Source organism: Ipomoea nil, unplaced genomic scaffold (genome assembly GCF_001879475.1).
Source record: "Ipomoea nil cultivar Tokyo-kokei standard unplaced genomic scaffold, Asagao_1.1 scaffold2921, whole genome shotgun sequence".
Taxonomy (NCBI): Eukaryota; Viridiplantae; Streptophyta; class Magnoliopsida; order Solanales; family Convolvulaceae; genus Ipomoea; species Ipomoea nil.
Genome location: NW_017619349.1, coordinates 2047769 through 2068287, shown reverse-complemented (window position 1 = coordinate 2068287; position 20519 = coordinate 2047769). Strand labels below are relative to the sequence as shown.

At 38.3% G+C, this 20519-nt stretch overlaps 3 protein-coding genes across 9 annotated transcripts; 2 read left to right on the top strand and 1 right to left on the bottom strand.

Annotated features, from left to right (window-relative positions):
• Positions 1-1738: 1738 nt before the first annotated feature.
• LOC109160875 (transcription initiation factor TFIID subunit 12b-like) lies at positions 1739-7809 on the top strand. Of its 4 annotated transcripts, XM_019309124.1 has the most exons (10): positions 1739-1921; positions 2001-2878; positions 3295-3477; positions 4487-5065; positions 5340-5414; positions 5544-5622; positions 6076-6140; positions 6523-6564; positions 6664-6888; positions 7558-7808. In XM_019309124.1, the coding sequence occupies exons 2-9, from the start codon at positions 2225-2227 to the stop codon at positions 6847-6849; spliced, it is 1863 nt and encodes a 620-aa protein (XP_019164669.1). In that variant the 5' UTR covers positions 1739-1921; positions 2001-2224; the 3' UTR covers positions 6850-6888; positions 7558-7808. The 4 variants fall into 4 exon arrangements, with proteins under 4 accessions (XP_019164669.1, XP_019164672.1, XP_019164671.1 ...); XM_019309127.1 differs by having other exon boundaries at positions 1739-2878; positions 4496-5065; positions 7558-7809; XM_019309126.1 differs by having other exon boundaries at positions 1739-2878; positions 6529-6564.
• Positions 7810-13627: 5818 nt separating this feature from the next.
• Positions 13628-17623, top strand: LOC109160874 (phosphatidylinositol 4-kinase gamma 7-like). 4 transcript variants are annotated; one of them, XM_019309123.1, is made up of 3 exons: positions 13628-14039; positions 15143-17348; positions 17440-17623. In XM_019309123.1, the coding sequence occupies exon 2, from the start codon at positions 15422-15424 to the stop codon at positions 17339-17341; it is 1920 nt and encodes a 639-aa protein (XP_019164668.1). In that variant the 5' UTR covers positions 13628-14039; positions 15143-15421; the 3' UTR covers positions 17342-17348; positions 17440-17623. The 4 variants fall into 4 exon arrangements, with proteins under 4 accessions (XP_019164668.1, XP_019164667.1, XP_019164665.1 ...); XM_019309122.1 differs by having other exon boundaries at positions 17434-17623; XM_019309120.1 differs by having other exon boundaries at positions 17431-17623.
• Positions 17624-17768: 145 nt separating this feature from the next.
• LOC109160877 (UDP-glycosyltransferase 89A2-like) lies at positions 17769-19675 on the bottom strand. Its single transcript, XM_019309129.1, has 2 exons — positions 19448-19675; positions 17769-19403 (listed from the first exon to the last, which is right to left on the bottom strand). The coding sequence occupies exon 2, from the start codon at positions 19389-19391 to the stop codon at positions 17973-17975; it is 1419 nt and encodes a 472-aa protein (XP_019164674.1). The 5' UTR covers positions 19392-19403; positions 19448-19675; the 3' UTR covers positions 17769-17972.
• Between the last annotated feature and the right edge of the window lie 844 nt (positions 19676-20519).

Sequence of the window (20519 nt, the reverse complement as noted above, 5' to 3'; positions counted from 1 at the left end):
TTTGTTGTCGCAACCCCCTGTTGGAGTTGAACCTTTTCTTGCTGATGATTTGAATGGTTCTCCCTTTTGGCGCTTTGTAAATATTTTGGACTAGCCTGTATTATTCTTCCTGTTGGGTAGCCCCATTCTTATTAAAAACAAAAAAAAAAAAAAAAAAAAAAAAAAAAAAAAAAAAACGAGAAGTGTTCCGAACATGACACAAAGAACCCCAACCAAAGGGTGAGACCCGAGCATTGAGGCCACCCTCATGCCGACAATCATTTCCACCAAGAGCCCATCTTTGGGTTAGGGATGGTGGACATTGATATGGTCTCTCGACCCACCATGTTTTAAGAACTTTGTTGAGTCATTTTCTTTATATAAATTGGTAATATTTTGGCTTAGACAATAAAGTTTTATTTATTACACAATAGCATTTGTAATACAATCCACAAAATATTACTATATCTATCTTGTCTTTATTATTTACCCTTGTTCTTTATGCGAACTTAATTGATTCGGACAATCTCTAACTCAATTAGTTCAATTATTAGTGTTTTCATTGAAATGAGTAGGGTTGAGCTCGACTCATTTCTTTCCCAACCTATGATGAATCAGCCCGTATGAGCCAAGCTAACCCATTTTAACAACTACACCTAAGTCGAACCAGGGTGTGAACCCCGCCTTGGACCCACATTCTACCACTTTTTGAAGCCCAAAACAACCCCTTATCACCTGAATGACCTCCTAACGACATAGGCACATAAGGGGCGAAGACCACCGATGCCAAAGCTCGACAACCATTTCCATCCTAAAGTCCATATTTAAGCTTGGGATGATGGGCCTTGACTTGGTATCTCGACCCACCATGTTTTTAAAACGTTGTTGTGATGATGAACTACTCGCAAGCCGATCAATCAAAGCTTAGCTTGGGCTCGGTCAACTTCGAACTCGACCGGTTTGTTTCGTATTCGAATCGAGCTCGAACTCAATTATTTTAGGCTAGTGACTTGTCGAGCCGCTCGCGAGCCCCCCATATATTTTTATCTTTTTATATGAGTTAATACCCAAAATAGTCCCTTGACTATGTCGTAATTACCAATTTAGTCCTCGACTATCATTCTTACCCAATTAAGTCCTCAACTATACAATTTTTATCCAATTTAGTCCTTTGTCAATTTGACTGTTTGTTGACTGTCAAAAGTGGAAATAAAGTTGTAATTTTACAAGTTTTCTCCTTCCTCCTCATTTAGCAGCGCCAAACCATGTAGTAATAAGCTCCGATTGGGTTCTAAACCTGTCAATATCGAAGTAGTGGTTATGCATCGGATAGCCCATGAATTTGATTTCCAACGATTTTTTGACGATCGAAATCTGATCGGAGTGTATTACTGCATGGTTTTGGCGCTGCTAAATGGAGAGGAAGGAGAAATCTTGTAAAATTATAATTTTATTCCGATTTTTGACAGTCAACAAACAGTCAAATTAATACAGAGGGCTAAATTGGGTAAGAATTGTATAGTTGAGGACTTAATTGAGTAAAAGTTACGTAGTTGAGGACTTAATTGGGTAAGAATGGTAGTTGAGGATCAAATTAGTAATTGTAGCATAGTCGAGGGACCATTTTGGGTATTAACTCTTTTTATATTTTTCTTTTGTTAATTGTCCAATATCAATCTGTTTAATTGGTTTAAGACTTTAAAGATAACCTATTGTTTATAGTAAGTAACACAAGACCCGAAATGTGACCCGAGTGAAAACGGACAGGAACCGGCTCCCTCTCCATGGAGTCACCGTGTCCGTGTGCAGTGGGAAGAAGCATCTCATCTCTCCCACCGGAAACCCTCTTCCTCTTCCTCTCAGCTTCTCCGGAAACCTATTTCTCATAACAAAGAATTTTCGCTCAAGCTTCTTCTCTGCTCAAGAAGATCCAGTTTTCGAGGTAACATACTTATCTGATTGCGTTCATTCAAATTTACTTTCACGGCAACTAAAATTTCTTCCATCTTCTTCTTCTTCAGAGCAAATTACCGCTGCCGCTTCCTCATCTTTCCTTATTTTCTCGGGCAAGACACAGAGATAGAGGATAATAACGTTTCCTTAGCGGATTTTCTTCTCCGATAGTAGCAATTTCTCCCCAAATCGAAAGGAGCCTACCAACCGTAGAGACGAGAGCTATTTTCTTTTGGATGACCGAAGTGGAGTTCTGAAATTATTGGTGTTGAATTTTCCGAATAGAGCGAAAATGGCGGAAAATTCGTCCTCATCCCCGAAACCAATGCAATCAGGGAACCAAGTTATGGAGGCGTCGAACACGCAGTTACAAACGGTCGCTGCGGCGACCGGGGCGGCTATGCCCTCGCCGTCAAATTCAATTTCCCACTCGCCTTCCGTTGACCTTCCGCAAATCCCCATGACTCCTTCACAACAACAGCCACAGATGCTTCAGCAACAACAGCAGCAGCAGAGTAGTAATAGCAACAACAATAACAATTGTAGCAGTAACAACAATAATATGATGGCGGCTGCCATGGCGTCTAATTTTCAGATGCAGCAAAGCTTGCAGAGATCGCCCTCAATGTCGAGGTTGAGTCAAGTACAGCAACAACAGCAGCAGCAGTTTGGTATGACAAGACAGCAAATGGCTGCTGGGCTTTACGGGCAGATGAATTTTGGTGGTGGCGGGGTTGGTGTACCTCAGCAACAGCAGCAGCAGCAGCAACCACAACAGCAGCAGCAGAATCCCCAACAGCAACAAATGGGGCAGATGGTTGGCGGTGGGAATTTATCTAGATCAGCATTGATAGGACAGACCGGGCAACTCTCCATGTTACCTGGACAAAATGTCATGGCTGCTGCGACTGCTCAGTTTAATTTGCAGTCTCAATTTTTGTCTGCGGTATGGAAGTTGCTTCTTTATTCACCTGCATTCACTATTTGTTTAACAACACTATATTCCCCTAGCATGATATAGTTCCAAGTTTAAAATTGAGCATTGAGACGTAGAAAAGCTCAGATGTGTGTTTATCTGATCCTGTTCCAGAATCTTAATCCAAGCATACAGGGAATATGAGCTTGACCTATAGAGATAGTTGTTATAATCTTGTGAGTTTTTCTGGAATGGGTGCCATCAGCCATTGTAGTGCTAAAAGGCCTCTTTTGTTAAGAATATTTCTGTATTTTGATGAGGGATATTAGCGTGGTGTATGTATTGTGTAAAGAAGTCCATTACTATATATGTATAGAGAGAGAGAGAGAGAGAGTTAAAGCTTGTTTCTTTGTGCATATCTGAAGTGGTTTTGCTTCTTGGTGCAGCCTCGGCCGAAGACTGGTTTGGTGCAGAGCTCCCATGGGCAGCCATTGCAGGGAATTCAGGCAATGGGGATGATGGGATCTCTAAATTTGAGCTCTCAACTTAGAGCCAATGGATCCCTTTATGCCCAGCAAAGGCACCTGAGGCAGCAAGTGTCTCAGCAAACTCCGCTCACCTCCAATCAGGTATTTATTTTAATATTTTGCTAGTATGCATCCATTATGGTAGAATCTACTCTTGCAATATTTCTTTTATTTAGTTTTGGTTCTTTCACTTCATAGTATTGGTAAGCTTGTAGCAAACCTTTTAAAGAATGTAGTTGCAGTCGTATCCTTAAATTAGGTTTTACTTAGATTATATTAGGCCACGTATTTACCCAATAGTTTTCACTCCCAAGCAACATGAATTGTCTAGTTTTTGTTCTAGGGAAAAACTATTAGGCATAAGAAATAGTCCTTTGGCAACATCATTTGATAGTGTTTAGTGAAATTCTAGCCTATCTGGGGATATACTACTCAACGTTTTGGCATTTCTAGAAATTTTCTTCTTTGGCTTCTTCCCCATTCCAGTTGCTGATCAGCTCTACCTCCAGAATATTCTGCGTTGATCCCATGTCCCGTTGACTAATGCCACCATTAAAATTATAACTCCTGTTTGAATTCTCACTAGAAATCAACAATTCAGTGCAATATTGAAAGGACCAACAATTTTGTGCTGCTTAAGCTGACTACACTATATGATACAGAGTACTACTCTAGTACTCTTTGCTTAGGCTTACTTTTACTTTTTAAATTCACTCTAGTTCAGGATTTGAGTCAAGTCTTACTGGCATACTGGCAGTGAAAAACTTTGTATCTAAGGCATACTTTAGGGAAGCTAAATCTTGGTAAAAGTACCTGCTATGTCTTCTTTTTAGCATTTCCATTGCTAATGGCTTGTTACACGCATACACTTGCTGAAAAGCGTGAGAATATGAAAATAGAGTTTATGCTGCCTTTTCTCTTTTTTTCTATTGATGAGGTGTCATTGATCTTCTTTTCCCATTTAAGGTGATTTAACTTCTAACTAGGCAGAGGTTATTTAAGAGCATTTATTATGCCAGTGTCTTCAGTACATTGTGTTCTAAAGTTTCTGCTCGTGTGTTGACTGCTACATTCTTCTCAGTTTATGTTTTTGCGTCACAATGTTGTCTAGACATTACAGGCACAGAACCTTCAAAGGACGTCATTTATGAATTCTCAGTTATCTGGATTGACTCCAAATGTTCAATCAGCTATGATACAGAACACTTTAGCTCAGCAGCAGTGGTTAAAGCAAATGCCTACATTATCTTCTTCACCAAATTCCCCTTCATTCCGTCTTCAGCAGCAGAGGCAATTACTTATTCAACAGCAATTAGCTTCAAATCAACAGTTGCAACAAAATTCAATGGCTTTGAACCAACAACAGTTATCCCAAATTGTACAGCAGCAACAAATGGGGCATCCCCAGATGCAGCAGCAGCAGCAGCAGGCACCACCAGCACCAATGCAGCAACAGTCGCAGCCAGCAGACCAGCAGCAACAACAGCCTGGACAGCAGCTTTTGCATCAACAGCAGCAGTCTTCTCCGCATATGGCTGCCCCCACTTGCCAAAAATCAATGAGTTTAACTGGATCACAACCAGATGCTACTGCATCTGGAGCCACTACTCCTGGGGGAAGCTCAAGCCAGGGAACTGAAGCAAGCAACCAACTTCTTGGGAAGAGAAAAATACAGGATCTAGTTTCACAGGTTCAATCTCTGGATCCACTTGTTTCAGAGTGTCCTTTATGAATAATAGTTAAACCATAAGAACATCAGTTCAATTTCATTTTAGGTTGAAAATTATTTCCACTTTAAGCTCTATACGAAATCAAAGTAAATTAGTAATTTAAGAATCTGACATCTGGCAAGAGACTTTCTGACATATAGAGTAATGTTATAAGATATGTCTTTGTTGCTTCAAGTAATTCATCCCATAAGGATATTATTTCAAGTGCTCTGATCAATCTTTATAATGGTCCAGGTGGATTCTCTGGGTAAGCTTGATCCTGATGTTGAAGATCTTCTTTTAGAGATGGCTGATGACTTCATTGATTCAGTGAGGCTCTGAAATACTCTTTCTTTCTTCATTTGGTGTCTGGCATTCGAAGCTATCTATGCAAATCACATCATTTACATTTTGCCTTTTCTTAATATATAGAAATCTTTTGTTGCATGGTTATTGCAGGTTACTACATTCGCTTGCAATTTGGCGAAGCATAGAAAATCATCAACCCTGGAATCAAAGGATGTATTGTTGCATCTAGGTCTGTCCTGCAAGTGTGGCTTACTTGTTTGTGTTGTTTGTCTATTTATTTTCTTTAGAATCATGCCATTTATGACTTCATAACTTCAATCATTGTAGTTATGCCAAGTCTTGCAAAGTATTATATTCAAATTACTAATGGAGGGCATTTGTTTTGGTTTATTTTACTGCACACTTAAATTGGTTGCCGTAAAATAAACCTTTCCAATTAATGCAGGGCAGGGCACTGTACCACTTAATATGATTTTATGGAAGGGTTATCCATGCATATAAGTGGTACAGTGCTTGTGTGTGTGTGTTTTTTTTTGGAATGTGAGTTGATGGGTACACTACTGTAAAATCATATTATTCTTGCCCTATGGTTGATTTAACATGAGGTGGAAAATCATTTGCCTTTTCCACTGAAACTTTTCGGAAATTGAGGCTTGCAGTAATTAACTCAAATATTTTACAGAAAAGAACTGGCACTTGACAATTCCAGGCTTCTCAAGTGAGGAGAGGAAACAGCAATCAGAGCATGTAAGTCTTATCTCTCTCTCTGAATTCCAACCAAATTGTATATTCAATTTGTGTTTCTGCTATTCATCTGTAAATGAAAAAATCTTTAGTTGTAATGGCCAGCTGAAGTAGACTAATGTGCTAATATTTGAGCTGGGTTAAGAGGCTAGGCTTAGTCATTAAGAGCACAATTGAGGCCTTGAATCAGAACTTGTTCCACCTCTTCACCCTTCCACCCCATCCACCGAGAAATGAAGATGATAAAATATGCTGTTGCTGATTAATATTTGTTTTATTTCCTTTGATGGGTTAGGAAATTCTATTACTAAGGGCAGTATGGTCAATACTCTTGTAGCTTGTAATGAGCTAGAACTCAAAAAAAATGATACTGGTTTTACTTTTATTGCAGCCATCAAGTGATATCCACAAAAAGCGCTTGGATATGGTAAGTAAAGAGTGTTATACCTATTTCTCTTCATGCATACACACATATATTACCTTCTTTCAAGTTGGTTTACTTTTGAAACTGTCATATTTTGCTTAGATACGCTCATTGATGGAAGCTTCACATGCTGAAACAAGCACAAGTGCAAATAATGCTAAGCAGATGGTTAGACAGGGGATGGGTGACCATATTGGTCAAAACCCCATGATAAGAGCTCCAAATTCGGAGCAGCTGGTTTCACAGGCTAATGCTTCTAAGATGTTGCAACAACTGACAAGGTTTTGATGCACATCTTTATTGGACTCCCTATTGAGGAACTTGTAGGTAAGGACATATCAATAGCATCAGTGAATGAATTATCCATGTTTTTATTAACTCTTGATGCAAGGGGGTTTAGGGGCCTTGAATTTACACCCATCCTGTCTTTTGCTTTCTGTTTGTGGGGTTCACATCAATTTTGGTTTCGAATAAATAATTTCTTTCCCAAGATTTTTTTTTTTTTTTTTTTTTTGAATGCTACTAACTCTATTACAATGTAGTATCTGTTCATAGCTACTTTCTCAACCTACTGAAGCACAAAGAGCCAATAACGCCTCCAGTGAGGCTTGAACTCACAACCTCCCATATGGGAGTCCAACCCGGGTGCCATCTGAGCACAATGTGCTTGGCCTTTCCCAAGATTTAAAATCTTAAATTGTCAAAGATGGTCAAAGTACCTACGAGGTCCCTGTACTATAGTGTTTTGTTCAATTTAGTCCTATTCTAATACTTTAAAGAAAGCTAAACTGCATATATGGTATTTGATGAATGAAGTATATTACGTTGAGCTCCCTCCATGATGCCTATTTGGTGTTTCTCCATGTCCATGCTACCAAAATATAGGCATATATGTACCCATCTGGAAAGTTTATTTGCAACTTTTGTCAGATTGGCAGAATTGATGCCATAAACTAGTTTATTATAATAATGACATTAGCTTATTATTCTTTCCAGCTCCTTTGTCTAATTGTCTTGAATGGATGATTCACCTACAAAATTTTTCAACATCATACCTCTAATCCATGTTACAGGTTATAGTCACAAAAGCAGAAATTCTTCAGCTGACCAAAGTGCTAGCAAGTTGGAACACTTGAAGCATGTTTGTGAAGTCCTTGTGTTATCAAGTGGTGGCAAATTTCTCAGTTTCTGTAAGTTAACATGTCTTCTGCAGAATGTAAAATTTTGGTCAGTTATATATATATATATATATATATATATATATATATATATATATATATATATATATATATATATATATATATATATAGGTTGTATAGTGTTTATAGAATGCATTTGAAAAGTCAGTTTGTGACAATAGGTGTTTGTTTAGTAGCCTAAACTATACACTTTCTAGTTGGATTGCTGAAGTATTTTTTGTTTATATTGAGATTGACATTAAAAAAAAAGAAGAGGTTATTGACCATGTAGTAGCATGTGGTTCTTATTAAAATTACAAACTAAAAGCAAACAATAGAAAAAAAAAAAAGGTCAATTTACTTTTCATCTTAGGAATATAGTACTATTTTTTTTTTCAGTTTTAATACTCAATTTTTTATTGTCATACATTATTCCACTTTAATGTTTGGTGAAATTTTTATAAAGTTAAAGTATATTAAATATTTTTAATTAAATGTAGAATACTTTTAAGAGTTGAAAGTCCAGAAAAAGAATAAAGCCAAAAGTTAAATGTAAAAAATATTTAAACACAAAATGAAGAAGACATAAATTAAAGTCAATTCCAAACTTTAGCAATTAACAAAAGGCATAACATACATGGAGAATATTCTTCTATCTAAAAAGAAATATAGGGGACCCGACCGACCAGTAAATGTTTTTGTTTTTTGTTTTTTGTTTTTTTTTTTTTTTTTTTTTTTTTGTTTTTTGTTTTTTTGTTTTTTGTTTTTTTTTTTTTGTTTTTGTTGTTGTTTGTTTTTTGTTTTGTTTTGTTTTTTTGTTTTGTTTTTTTTTTTTTTTGTTTTCTCAAGAATTAGAGATTAAACATGTAATTTTTTTTTTTTGAATGCTACTGGCTCTATTACAATGTAGTATATGTTCACATACTTTCTCAACCTACTAAAACACAAAGAATCAATAACGTCTCCACTGAGGCTCGAACTCACAACCTTCCAAATGGAAGTCCAACCCGGGTACCATACATAGTCTTAGAAATTAAACATGTAAATTTTAAATACTCACAAATATTAAAGATTCATGATCAACCAAGAGATTATAAAATAAATATAGTCATTTAAGAAAACACTATAAAACTCATGAGAATTTTCTTTGTCTAATGAGTATCGGAAAAAAACAAACAAAAGATGATGGTTTTATTAGGACCGGGTCCACCATAAATCGTGTATAGAGATACAGAATAGGGGTAGGAAAAGAGTAACTTTATTACCCGGGCGCTAGGCCTAAAACAATGGGTACAAAGCCTAGAATGGCGGCACAAATACAAAGAACAAGGACCACGGGGTGGGCTATAACTAACTATGCTACTGATAGGAATCAAACCCAGGTGGCTGGGTTGAGAGTATAGACCAAGGACCACTAAACCAATGTGCATGTCGTGTCTGAGTTGTCCTTTGTTGAGAATCCAGGACCCCTATTTATAGCTTGCCCCTTCCCATTCCAGACATCCACGTGTCCCACGTGCTTAGACGCCACTCCCCCATTTTCCGTACGTCAATCCGCACGTTCACCATACCTCCTAAACTCCCGCGCCTTCTACACGCACCCCGCACACCCGCGCACGGGAGACCGCACCCCCGCGATAGGGGCGTCGGGCCCACGCCCAGCCGCGCACCAGGCGCGCTGGGCGCGACATCGCCGGCCGGGATCAGCGCCCCGACCGGCGACCCGCCCTAGCTGCGGGCGCCGACCACCCCGATGGCGTGGCGTCCTGCCCCGGCCCAAGAAACCCCCCATACCCCCTGGCCCAACAACTTGAGCCCACTACGTTCGTGGCCCACCCCCAATATCCCCATCAGATTCATATTGATAACTATAGCTGATCGATTCAAGCCAAAAATACTAATAAACAATTTCTACTGAAAATTAAATTTTAAACTTTGTGGTTATCAAGTCAACAATTTAACTAACTTACCTGAAATTGTCCTTATCTTATTAATTTCAAACATGGTCTAATTTAACTAACTTACCTGAAATTGTCCTTATCTTATTAATTTCAAACATGGTAAGACCGATAAAGTTTGTTGACAACTATAAAGTTTGGTTTTGTACTAGAAAGACATCCGAGTTTATACAAGCTGGGTCTCTTGACTATTGCGATTTGCTTGTAAAAGTTTCCTGTTTAATTTTTCGCTCAATTTAGTCCCTTAACTATTAAAACTTTACCTAAAGTAGTCTTCAGTTACATTTTATGTTAACTCTCTGTTTAACACAGCGGTATTCTTCGCTCTCCCACACCAGAATCGACCGATCGCAGGCCCCGATTTGTGCTTCTCCATTCACAGGGACGACCAGTTCTTCTTAAAATTTGTGCATCAAAGAGATGATAAGGGAGCTTCTGTTGTTGGTTTACCTCGTTGTCTTTTACCGTTTGAAGTCAGAATACCGATTTAATCCAAAATGCATATTTAGATAGCAGACAATAAACTTTCTCATAGAATATATAACATGGTAATATTAAAATCAAATCCTAACTAATTTTTTACATTATTGGATAAGGTTGATATAATTTATTATTCTTAAAATAGCATTATATTATTCGATATTCTAATCTTTGGACGATTTTGAAATTTAAGAAAATTCAAAGAATCGGTTATACATATTATCAATGAAGGTCAGCATCAAAATAATTTACTTGTAGGTAAAGGCAAGTCTAAGTCCATGACACGTGGTATTTATACATCATTTCAATAAGCCAACTTGAAACTACATATACCTATATAAAAAAATCACCTTGTGACGGGGCGTCAATGATAATCTTAAAAATAAATTGTGATTAGGTTTACTCTGTGGATAGTTGAATAAGTATATCTAAAATGAATTGGAATAATAGTTTAATTTTGCCGAAATAAAATTATAGAATATATATACAAAATGAAATTGAATAACATATCTCACATATTGAGTATATATATATATATATATATATATATATATATATATATATATTGTCAAATGAAACTGTAGTTATATCAAAATGATACTTTAATTGTGCCGTAATAAAATTACACTGTTTATAAAATGAAATTGAATAACAATTTTATATATTTGAGTGTATCTTGTCGAATGAAATCGTAGTTGAATTAAAATTATAATTTAGTGGTGCTTTAATAAGACTACAGTGTGTATAAAATAAAATTCAATAACATGTCTCTCTGTAATAAGACTATTGTATGTATAATGTCAAATGAAACGGTAGATGAAACAAAATGAAACTTTAGCTGTGTTCACTGTTGCAAAAATCGGTCTAGGTGCTAGGCGCTCCTAGACCGTGGCGATTTCCCCTCAAGGCGCCTGCCTAGGCGCGCGACCGGCCGCCTAGCGCCTAACTCGGCCAATTCGGCCGCCTAGGAAGCCGCACTAAGCGCCTAACTCAGTCGAGTTAATTCGTCCATTTCGATCGAGTTAGTCGAGTTAACTCGGTCAGCTCGCGGCCTTGCTAATTTATTTTATATGTATATATATATATATATATATATATATATATATATATATATATATATATATATATATATATATATATATATACCCACACATGGGCACTGTTTTTTTCTTTTTTACTAAGTCGCATAATTGTCCGCCTAGGCCGCTTAGGCGCTGCCTAGACTGTTTACCGCCCGACTAAAGCCTAAGTGCCTACTGTAACTGTAACTGTGCTAAAATGAAACTACAATGTATATAAAATGAAACCAAATATGTTATACAAATAGAACTAATTACAGAGAATGAGTGACGTTTCTTCTCATGAAAAGGACACCTACCAGCAATAACACCCAAAAATTAAATCCTCTACAATCTAGCTAGAAAACAGTCAAAACACACATACCATATACAAAGAAAATCAGCAAGCGTTGTTATTAATAGAAATACATATTATGCTGATCAGTGATCTAAGTGCACTTTATGTGCAGAAGAGAAATGTTTGAATGAAGCCACCATAGCCGCCTCCGGGTCGTAAGGCGGCGGCGCTGCGGCGGCTTTGCACGGCGTGAGAGGAGCACGCTTCTCCGACGACGACTCCGAGTAAAAGCACGGAGCGAAGAAGGATCTGCAGACTGAAGAATACCATCGCCGCCGCGCTAACACTTTCTTATTGCCTTTTCCCATCTTCCCTTCCGATCCGCTGCCGTTGAAAACCTATAAGTTATAGTGGTTGCAGAGTTGCAGTTATTTGATGTAATATATATAGAAGAATTGAAGAGCGCAGCTGAGATTTGATTCCTTGGAGAGCAAGACTGCAGTGTATTATTAGTGAAATTTTGTGAGATAGATAGATGGTCAAAGTGTGAAACAAAGTGGCATTTTTTTGGAATGTTCACTATGGGCCACCTCACACCGTTCTTACTTTCTCGAGGAAGAGAGATAATAGGATGTATAAAGGTGCACACATAATTGGATTCATAAATTTTATACTATAGATCCATAATTTTTATATTATAAATTTATAAAATTTATATAGATGGAGGGGACTGGAACGATGAGTCCCCTTCGTCTGGAACAAGAGCGGCGGCTAAGGCCGTAGCCCTCGTCCAGATCTAGAAGATAACCATGGCCGTCTTCCTTCGTTGATCATGACAGTCTTCCTTAAACGACTGTGATCGGACGGCCACAGTTCTTTATATATATATATATATATATATATATATATATATATATATATATATATATATATATATATATTAATTATTATTATTATTTTAATTAATTTATAATAAAATAATATTTTTAATAAAAAATAAAATAAGGACACGTGTCAACACCATATGCATTTAACCTGATAAACAAGATAACTTGAACTTAATTAAATAATTTTATCGGTTTAGGGGACTTGAATGAAGTTTTTTTTTTTTTTTTTTTTTTTTTTTTTTTTTTTAAACTTAGGGGATCCAATTGCACTATCCACTTGACTTAAGGGGCCAATTTAACATTTTTTTCCTTATAATTATGAACATAGAACAGCGTGCACCATGCATGGTACACACGGTTGCACAGTATAATTTGCCCCAAACGTACCCTTAGTTTCGAAGCCCACTTCCACTTTCTTAAATGGTCTCTCCCTAGTTAAGCTCACTCCTCTGGCAATTTATATCCTGTACCGTGGCGCGCGTTGCATTGTGCGCCCAGATGCAAAACGACGTCGTTTCAATTTTTTTTTTTTTTTTGAAATTTCGCTATCCAGTGTTTGGCAGTTAATTTTCTAAAAAAAAAAAACTCATGTTTAAAAATGTACATAATGTTATACTAGAATATACATAATTGTATACATGAATGTACATAATTATATAACAAAATATACATACTATTTTTTAAAAGATAATACACATAATCTAACATAATACATAATAAACATCAACTTTTAACATAATACACATCAACTCTTAACATAATACACAAAAATTTCCTGATTCGCATGTACATAATTGTATAAAAAATGTATATAATAAAAAAATACATAATTGTATAAACAGATATATATAATCATGTCAACTTCCTACTGCGCCTCCCAAAATGACATCGTTTTGAGAAACGCGGGGCGCATAACGATTGTACTCCTCTCTTGTCTAAACGGATTTCCCTTTGCTCAGGCACACTTCCTCAATTATCCATTGGGCCGTACCCTGGGCCAATCACTTATAATTAATACGGAGTAAATGATAATTTATGTGTTATTTTATTTGATTTGATTTGATATCAAACAAGTTTAACAAATCTTATTATTAATGAGGGGGCCACGCACGTGACTTGCCAAACCCTTTATCGCCCCGTCACCCTCACCCTCTCTACAATCTAACGGCAGCGAAGACCAAAAGCTCTGACCATGGTTGATCTTTAACCAATGCTGGTTCCGACCCAACATTTGCGCTTCTGCATATTTAACAGAAAAACAGAAAAAAGATAACAGAAAATGGAAACCCTGATTCTATGAAGAGGAAGAGCTAGAAAACAAGTATACGGATACTTCGAGTTCATCATCATACGATACGGAGTGGATAATGCATTAGATACAGCATACATGCATAGATATATATAAACACTGTGAGCGTGAAAGAGAAAAGGAAGCCGGCAAAAGCCGGACGGAGCAATAGATATCCATATACCGTATACGTATACTTCACCGGCTGATTTCTAGAATTTGCATATCGGAACCTCCGATCAGCGTTGAACGGTCAATGTGGATTCTCGGTGGTCGGAAAATGAGCCGAACAATGGAGCCTGTATACCGATCTCACATATCCGGCTATCAGGTAACTTTATTCACTCAATCTCTCAAATTTCATTCATCTTTTTGCTTTCTTTTATTTATTTATTCATTTATTTACGTTTCGTATGTTATCAATCACCAAATGCTGATGTTCTGTATTGATTGATTTGAAAAAAAAAATGAAATTATTGTTGATGAGTATAGTGATTTTTTATGGAAATAATTGTGTGTCTTTAGTTTGTGCCTTAGTGGAAATGCCTGGTAATGAGATTTTATTGTTTCACGTTGTTTTACGGAGTATTTTTTACGTTATAATTTTTTTTTTTCAATCCCGTTATCGTCTACTAAATGCTGGAGTTAATATCTAGAGATTGATCAGTAGATCTGGAACAAGAATTATTGTTATTGTTGATTAGTACATTGATTTTTTTTAGAAACAATTGTGTTTATAGTAATAGTTCTTTCCAAAAGGTTGAATTCCCAACCCTGGTCCGGTCGAGCATTTGGGAGGATGTAAATCATGATAATTCCTCTGAACACAGAGGCTAGACCTTTATTTACTGCGTACAAGGAGCTCCCCTCACTTTGAGAGGTTGCTCCCACACTGCAGCGGGTGAAACTCGATCCCGGGTCATTCTTCCCAAATTTTATCCCTGGGACCAACTGAGCTGTCCATGCGGGCGTGTTTATAGTAATAGTGTTACTGTGTTTGGTAGCATTTAATTAGATTTGGTAACGTGTGGATTGCCTGTAGTTTTTGGAGTTTTAGGTTTATGAAACATTGAAACCATTGCTGGACATTAATTATGGATTCAGTGGTAGTAAATGCTTGCTTCTTTAGTATTTAGGAATTTATGTGAGTTAAGAGTTACAGAAAATATAATAAATGAAAAGGCTGTTCCAAACAGAGAATCTGAGCCCCTCTATGTTTTGTTTATTGAATTATCTCTGGCTGCTTAGTGATTTAGAGGCCTCCTGCTTCGGAACCAAGTCCAATTTATGGGGTCAATCTGAAAAGGAGTGGTTCATGTGCATACAGTATTCTGAATATATTTTTCTGCTACTGTTGCATCATATAAGATTGTTTTTCTATTTATTGTTCTAGACTAGATCAGAAATATGATTTAGATTTGTTGTTTTCTGCAGATTGGAGTGCACTGATATCACCAATCGTCAGATGACTCCATCCTATTGTTTGGGATAGTCCCATTTCTCTGTTCTAATTTGTCTTGATATGACTTAATCTGTTCTTGAGCACTGCTCGGGTGACTCAGATCTGTGTTTTATCACTAGATGATTGCTTATGGCTTGGGTATTTTGTGATTCACTCACAATTGGCTTCTGAGTTTGTCATCCAATCAACAGTGCAGAGGAGACTGTCGTTGCCATCACTGTTTTGCCATTGTTAAATTTGGCAATCTTTTCATGTCTCCTAACTTGGATAGCCCTGTTCAGACTCAAATGGCTGTGGCTGTCTGCAAAAGCTCCCTTGGCGGGGAGTATCACAGGAACAAAATGATGGAAGGGAAACCTGCTAGCTGGAGACGTGTTTTTGTGCAAACTGAAACTGGTTGTGTAGTGGGCATTGAGTTAGACCGCAGTGACAATGTGCATACTGTGAAAAGAAGATTGCAGGTTGCCCTTAATTTCCCAACTGAGGAAAGTTGTTTGACATTTGGTGATACCGTGTTGAAGAATGATTTAAGTGCTATTAGGAATGATTCCCCTCTTCTTCTCACTTGGAACTCATTGCATAGAAGTTCATCAACTCCCTGTCTTTCACCTACTGGGAGGGAGATCCAACAGAGAGATCAAAGTGTTCCTATTGAGATACTGGGTAAGACTAGTAGATTTGCAAAGACAAAACAACTTGTCAAGGAGATTGCTAAAGCAATGAAGGCTGGGATTGAACCCCTCCCTGTTCATGGTGGACTCGGAGGGGCATATTTTTTTAGGAATATCAGAGGTCAGAATACTGCCATTGTTAAGCCAACAGATGAAGAACCATTTGCCCCAAATAATCCAAATGGGTTTATCGGAAGAGCCCTTGGACAACCTGGTTTGAAGAGTTCGGTGAGGGTTGGTGAAACAGGTTTCAGGGAAGTTGCTGCATATCTTCTCGACTATGATCATTTTGCCAATGTGCCTCCCACTGCATTGGTGAAGATCACTCATTCAATTTTTAATGTAAATGATGGTATGAATGGGAACAAGCCTCAAAACAAAAAGCAACTTGTCAGCAAAATTGCATCTTTTCAACAGTTCATCCCACATGATTGTGATGCTAATGACCATGGAACCTCTAGCTTCCCAGTTGCTTCTGTTCATCGTATTGGGATATTAGATATTAGGATATTTAACATAGATAGGCATGCGGGAAATATTCTAGTTAGGAAACTTGATGGAGCTGGGAGGTTTGATCAAGTGGAACTCATTCCCATTGACCATGGCCTTTGCCTACCAGAAAGCTTGGAAGATCCATACTTTGAGTGGATTCATTGGCCACAAGCTTCTATTCCATTCTCAGATGATGAGCTTGAGTACATAGATCAGCTTGATCCTCTACGTGACCGTGAGTTGCTGCGAAGTGAGATCCCCATGATTCATGAAGCTTGCCTCCGTGTACTGGTCCTTTGCACAATTTTCCTTAAGGAAGCTGCTGCCTATGGCCTGTGCCTTGGAGAGATTGGCAAGATGATGAGCAGGGAATTTCATAGCAGTGAGGAGGAACCAAGCGGGCTGGAGGTATTATGTATCCAGGCTAGAAAGCTAGTTGCTGAGAGGGCGACGTTTTCTCCCAAGGATGAAGTGGATGATGAGGAGTTTCAATTTGACATAGATTGTGAAGATGTGCATAACTCTACTAAAAAACTTGGTTCTTTGGAACTTATGACCAAAAATCATTTTGCATTTGGTGGAGGGAATGGTTGCTCCTTACTTCCTAAACTTGAAGAAAGTGTTGAGGAGGACGAGGAGAATGAAGTCGAGGAACAGGAAAAGAGTTTTATTAGCATTCCTGTTGCTGCTAACTACAAGACTATTTCCAAAATATCCAAGTCTCTTAAGAATACCTTTGCTGGGGAGAAGAATCTGAAGTATCCAAAAATTTCAGGAGCAAAACAGGAAAAGGGCTTCCTTGCTACTGCATCATCTGGCAATCAGAGCGCACATGAGCCGCTTTCTGCAAGTGTTAGCTTTGTGAAGCTAGCAGATATGAATGAGGAAGAGTGGGCAATGTTTCTAGGGAAGTTCCAAGAATTGCTGAGCCCTGCTTTTGCCAAGCTCAAGTCTCAAACTCTTGGTCATAGACAGCTACAGAGGCTTGGAACTTCTTGCCAGTTCTGAGATTCAGGTAATTACTTTGTCTTATACTAATTCTCTCGATATGACTAACATTGAATAAGAACTCTAGTTAATGGATTTTCTCCCTGAAGTTGTTGTAGGCTGGAATAACAGCAGAAAGTTGTGTAATTCTTCTGTAAATAGTTCCTGAGCGCAACCGAGTGGAAGGGGAAACCTAGAACAGGTTGCTTTTCTATATTTTCTTTTTGCCTTTGTTATGGAGACTTGACAGATACATAATTTGTAGGGTATAGTGTCATACTTGGTCTTCTATGTTGGCTGAAATCATATTTCTTTATCTAAGTTTGTGGTTGGCACCCAAGTAATTTGAGAGTTGACTGTGGTACGACGAGATTGTATACAAAATGTGTCAACTATAGAAACAAAATCTGACTTGATAATTGCTAATACATAATATGATAGCTACAGGTACAGAAACTATCAAGGTGTTGAATATATTAACTATTGATACAAAATCTGAAGGTTATTTTTGGATCAGGGTTTACAAGGTAAAGTAGACCATGATCCATGATCCATGGTATAATTTGCCTGTAGTATTTATTTGAAACTGACAAGGCAAAGAAGCTAGCTAGCTAGCTTAAACTAAATAGGATGCTTTAGAATTTAGATAGACTTAACCAGAATTGGAAGGTGAATTAAGTTGGGATAGCTGTTCCACAAGCCCATCCAAAGCTTTCATCGAGCTCCCGCCAACCTTAACTGCATCACACGCTTTATCTCTCAACTCCTTTGCTCTCACTTTCTCCACAATATGCCCATTCATTGACTCACTAATTATCTTGGCCAACTCGGTTGTGTCAGGAACCGTGTCTGCACCCTCGGACACGCGGACCGAAACCCCCAACTCATCCACTAATAACCTCACATTCACATATTGATCTGCCTCCATTGGCCAACCCAATATTAGGACTCCGGCTGCTATTGCTTCCAGCGTCGAGTTCCATCCACAATGACTTAAAAACCCACCCACGGCCCGGTGACTTAGTATCTCCACTTGTGGGGCCCAACCTCTTATCACGAGGCCTCTCCCGGTGACTCGGTCCTCGAACCCAGCCGGAACGGACCCGTAGCCCTGCGCCACTTGTTCCACTGTGGGCTCTTTAACCACCAACACAAAGCGCACCCCACTTTTCTCAAGCCCTATAGTGAGAGCTTCTAGCTGGGGCTTCTTCATCAACTTCTGGCTCCCAAAGGCTACGTATAACACAGACTCATCAGGGCATCCTTCCAGCCATGAAAACAAACTCCTCTGATCACCACCACCACCCCCATGGGGTACACCAATCAAACTCAATGGCCCAATAGAGAAAACTCTGTTTTCTTTCTTCTTCTTCTTCTCCAACCACTCCAAATACTTCCCTTCCAATGCACCAAATGTATTCACGATAAACCCCCAACTGCCTGTATTTTCAACCATGCCACTCCTAATAGTCTCCCAATCAGGGTCAGATTCCTTGTAGTTCTTTATTATTGATGGTAGATGGTCCCTCACAAAGCTCGGAGAATTCGGCATCTCTGGAAACCCAACAACCTCCATAGACTTCAAACCTTTGATGTTCTTCCAAGCACAATCAAAAACACAAACCAAGAAGGCGGCGGTGCTGTTAAAACAGATGCCCGGCACACCAATTTCTCCCGCCACGTCCTGAGCCCAACCGGAGAAGGAATCGTGTATAATCGCGGCTGGGGGATTGGGATGTGACCGGAACCACTCAACCACGGGGGCGCGTAGCTTGGTGAGAGAGCTAATGATGGGAACATTGCCCCAATTCCCGAGATCCTTGACGTGCTCGACGCCGGCGGGGAGGAGAGGGTGGCCGGCCGGGAAAGGGAGGACTAACGTTTGGATGGAGGGGTGGGTGGAGAGGAGAGGGTCTAGAATTGGGAGGTTTTTGGGGGTGATTAGAATAGTAATGGTTATGCCACGGAGGGCTAGTTGGTGGGTGAAGTCTAGAAAGGGAAGAATGTGACCTTGGGCTGGGTATGGGATGAGCAATATATGGACTCCTTCGCCATTTTTAGAGCTTGACATCGTGGCTGCTAACTTGATTCTCTTCAGCGAGCCAGAGAATGGTTGAGAGTCTGTGATTGGAAGAAGATGCAAAGAGATTACAGATTTCTGGGAAAATTTGGAAGGATGAGTGGAATGGAGTGGATGGTGGTGAGTCAACTGCAGAAGTCAGAGAATGGAGTGTCTGATATCAAGGGTTAAAAAGAACATGATTTGCCCCGTGGGAGGGTTGTCAAAGTATACCAAAATTCGTGGTACAGGTTAGAGTCTAAAATTTTCAGCCCACGAAAATGTGAAGCTCAAGTTAGTCCATGTTGACTACGAGCAATCATTATTGTGTAGACGACAAATAAAAATACATTATTTGAATATTGAAAGTATATTATTTTGTATACTATAAATAATGTATTTTTAGTATATTAAAAATATTTTTTTTATAATTCACAGTACAGACCATGATCCACATAAAAATTTGCCGGCTATGTGCTAATCCGCATGCTAACAATATATATATATATATATATATATATAATACTAAATATTAAAAGAATATTAATTTTTAAAACACGAAAGAATTTAATATTATTGAGATTAAAGTATTAGAATATAGAATAATATTATAATTTTTAAATTCTTGAAGTTGACGGGTCGACTCTGTGAGCCCTTATGAGGTGGACTAGGATTGAATAATTCTAGCTCGTAAGATAATTTGTAAAAGCTCGCAAAAATTACAATCAGTTGTGGGGTGGGGTTAACTCAGTTGGTTGAATTCGATAGAAAGGATGATTGGATTTAGATCCCAATTTATATTGGTTTGTGGAATTTTTGGTATGGAAATTGGAAAGTAAGGTAGAAGTCATGCAATTTGTTTGGTGGGTGCGTAGACAGTGACGTCATGGGGATAACGTATGATACAATATGCAATGCTGATGCTAATGAATGTTAAGGCTAAGAGCATCCTTAGTAGTTGATTTTCTTTATGGTTTTTTAGTATTTTTGTAAATGTGATTAGGAAAGAGAATGTGAGAGGGGAGAGAAAAAAGAAAGAAAAAAATTTGAATTTAAAAATATATATATATGTATATATTTAAATTACACTATTAGACGCATCTGGCGCGCCTGACGCACCCGGATTTGGCCAAGTTGTGC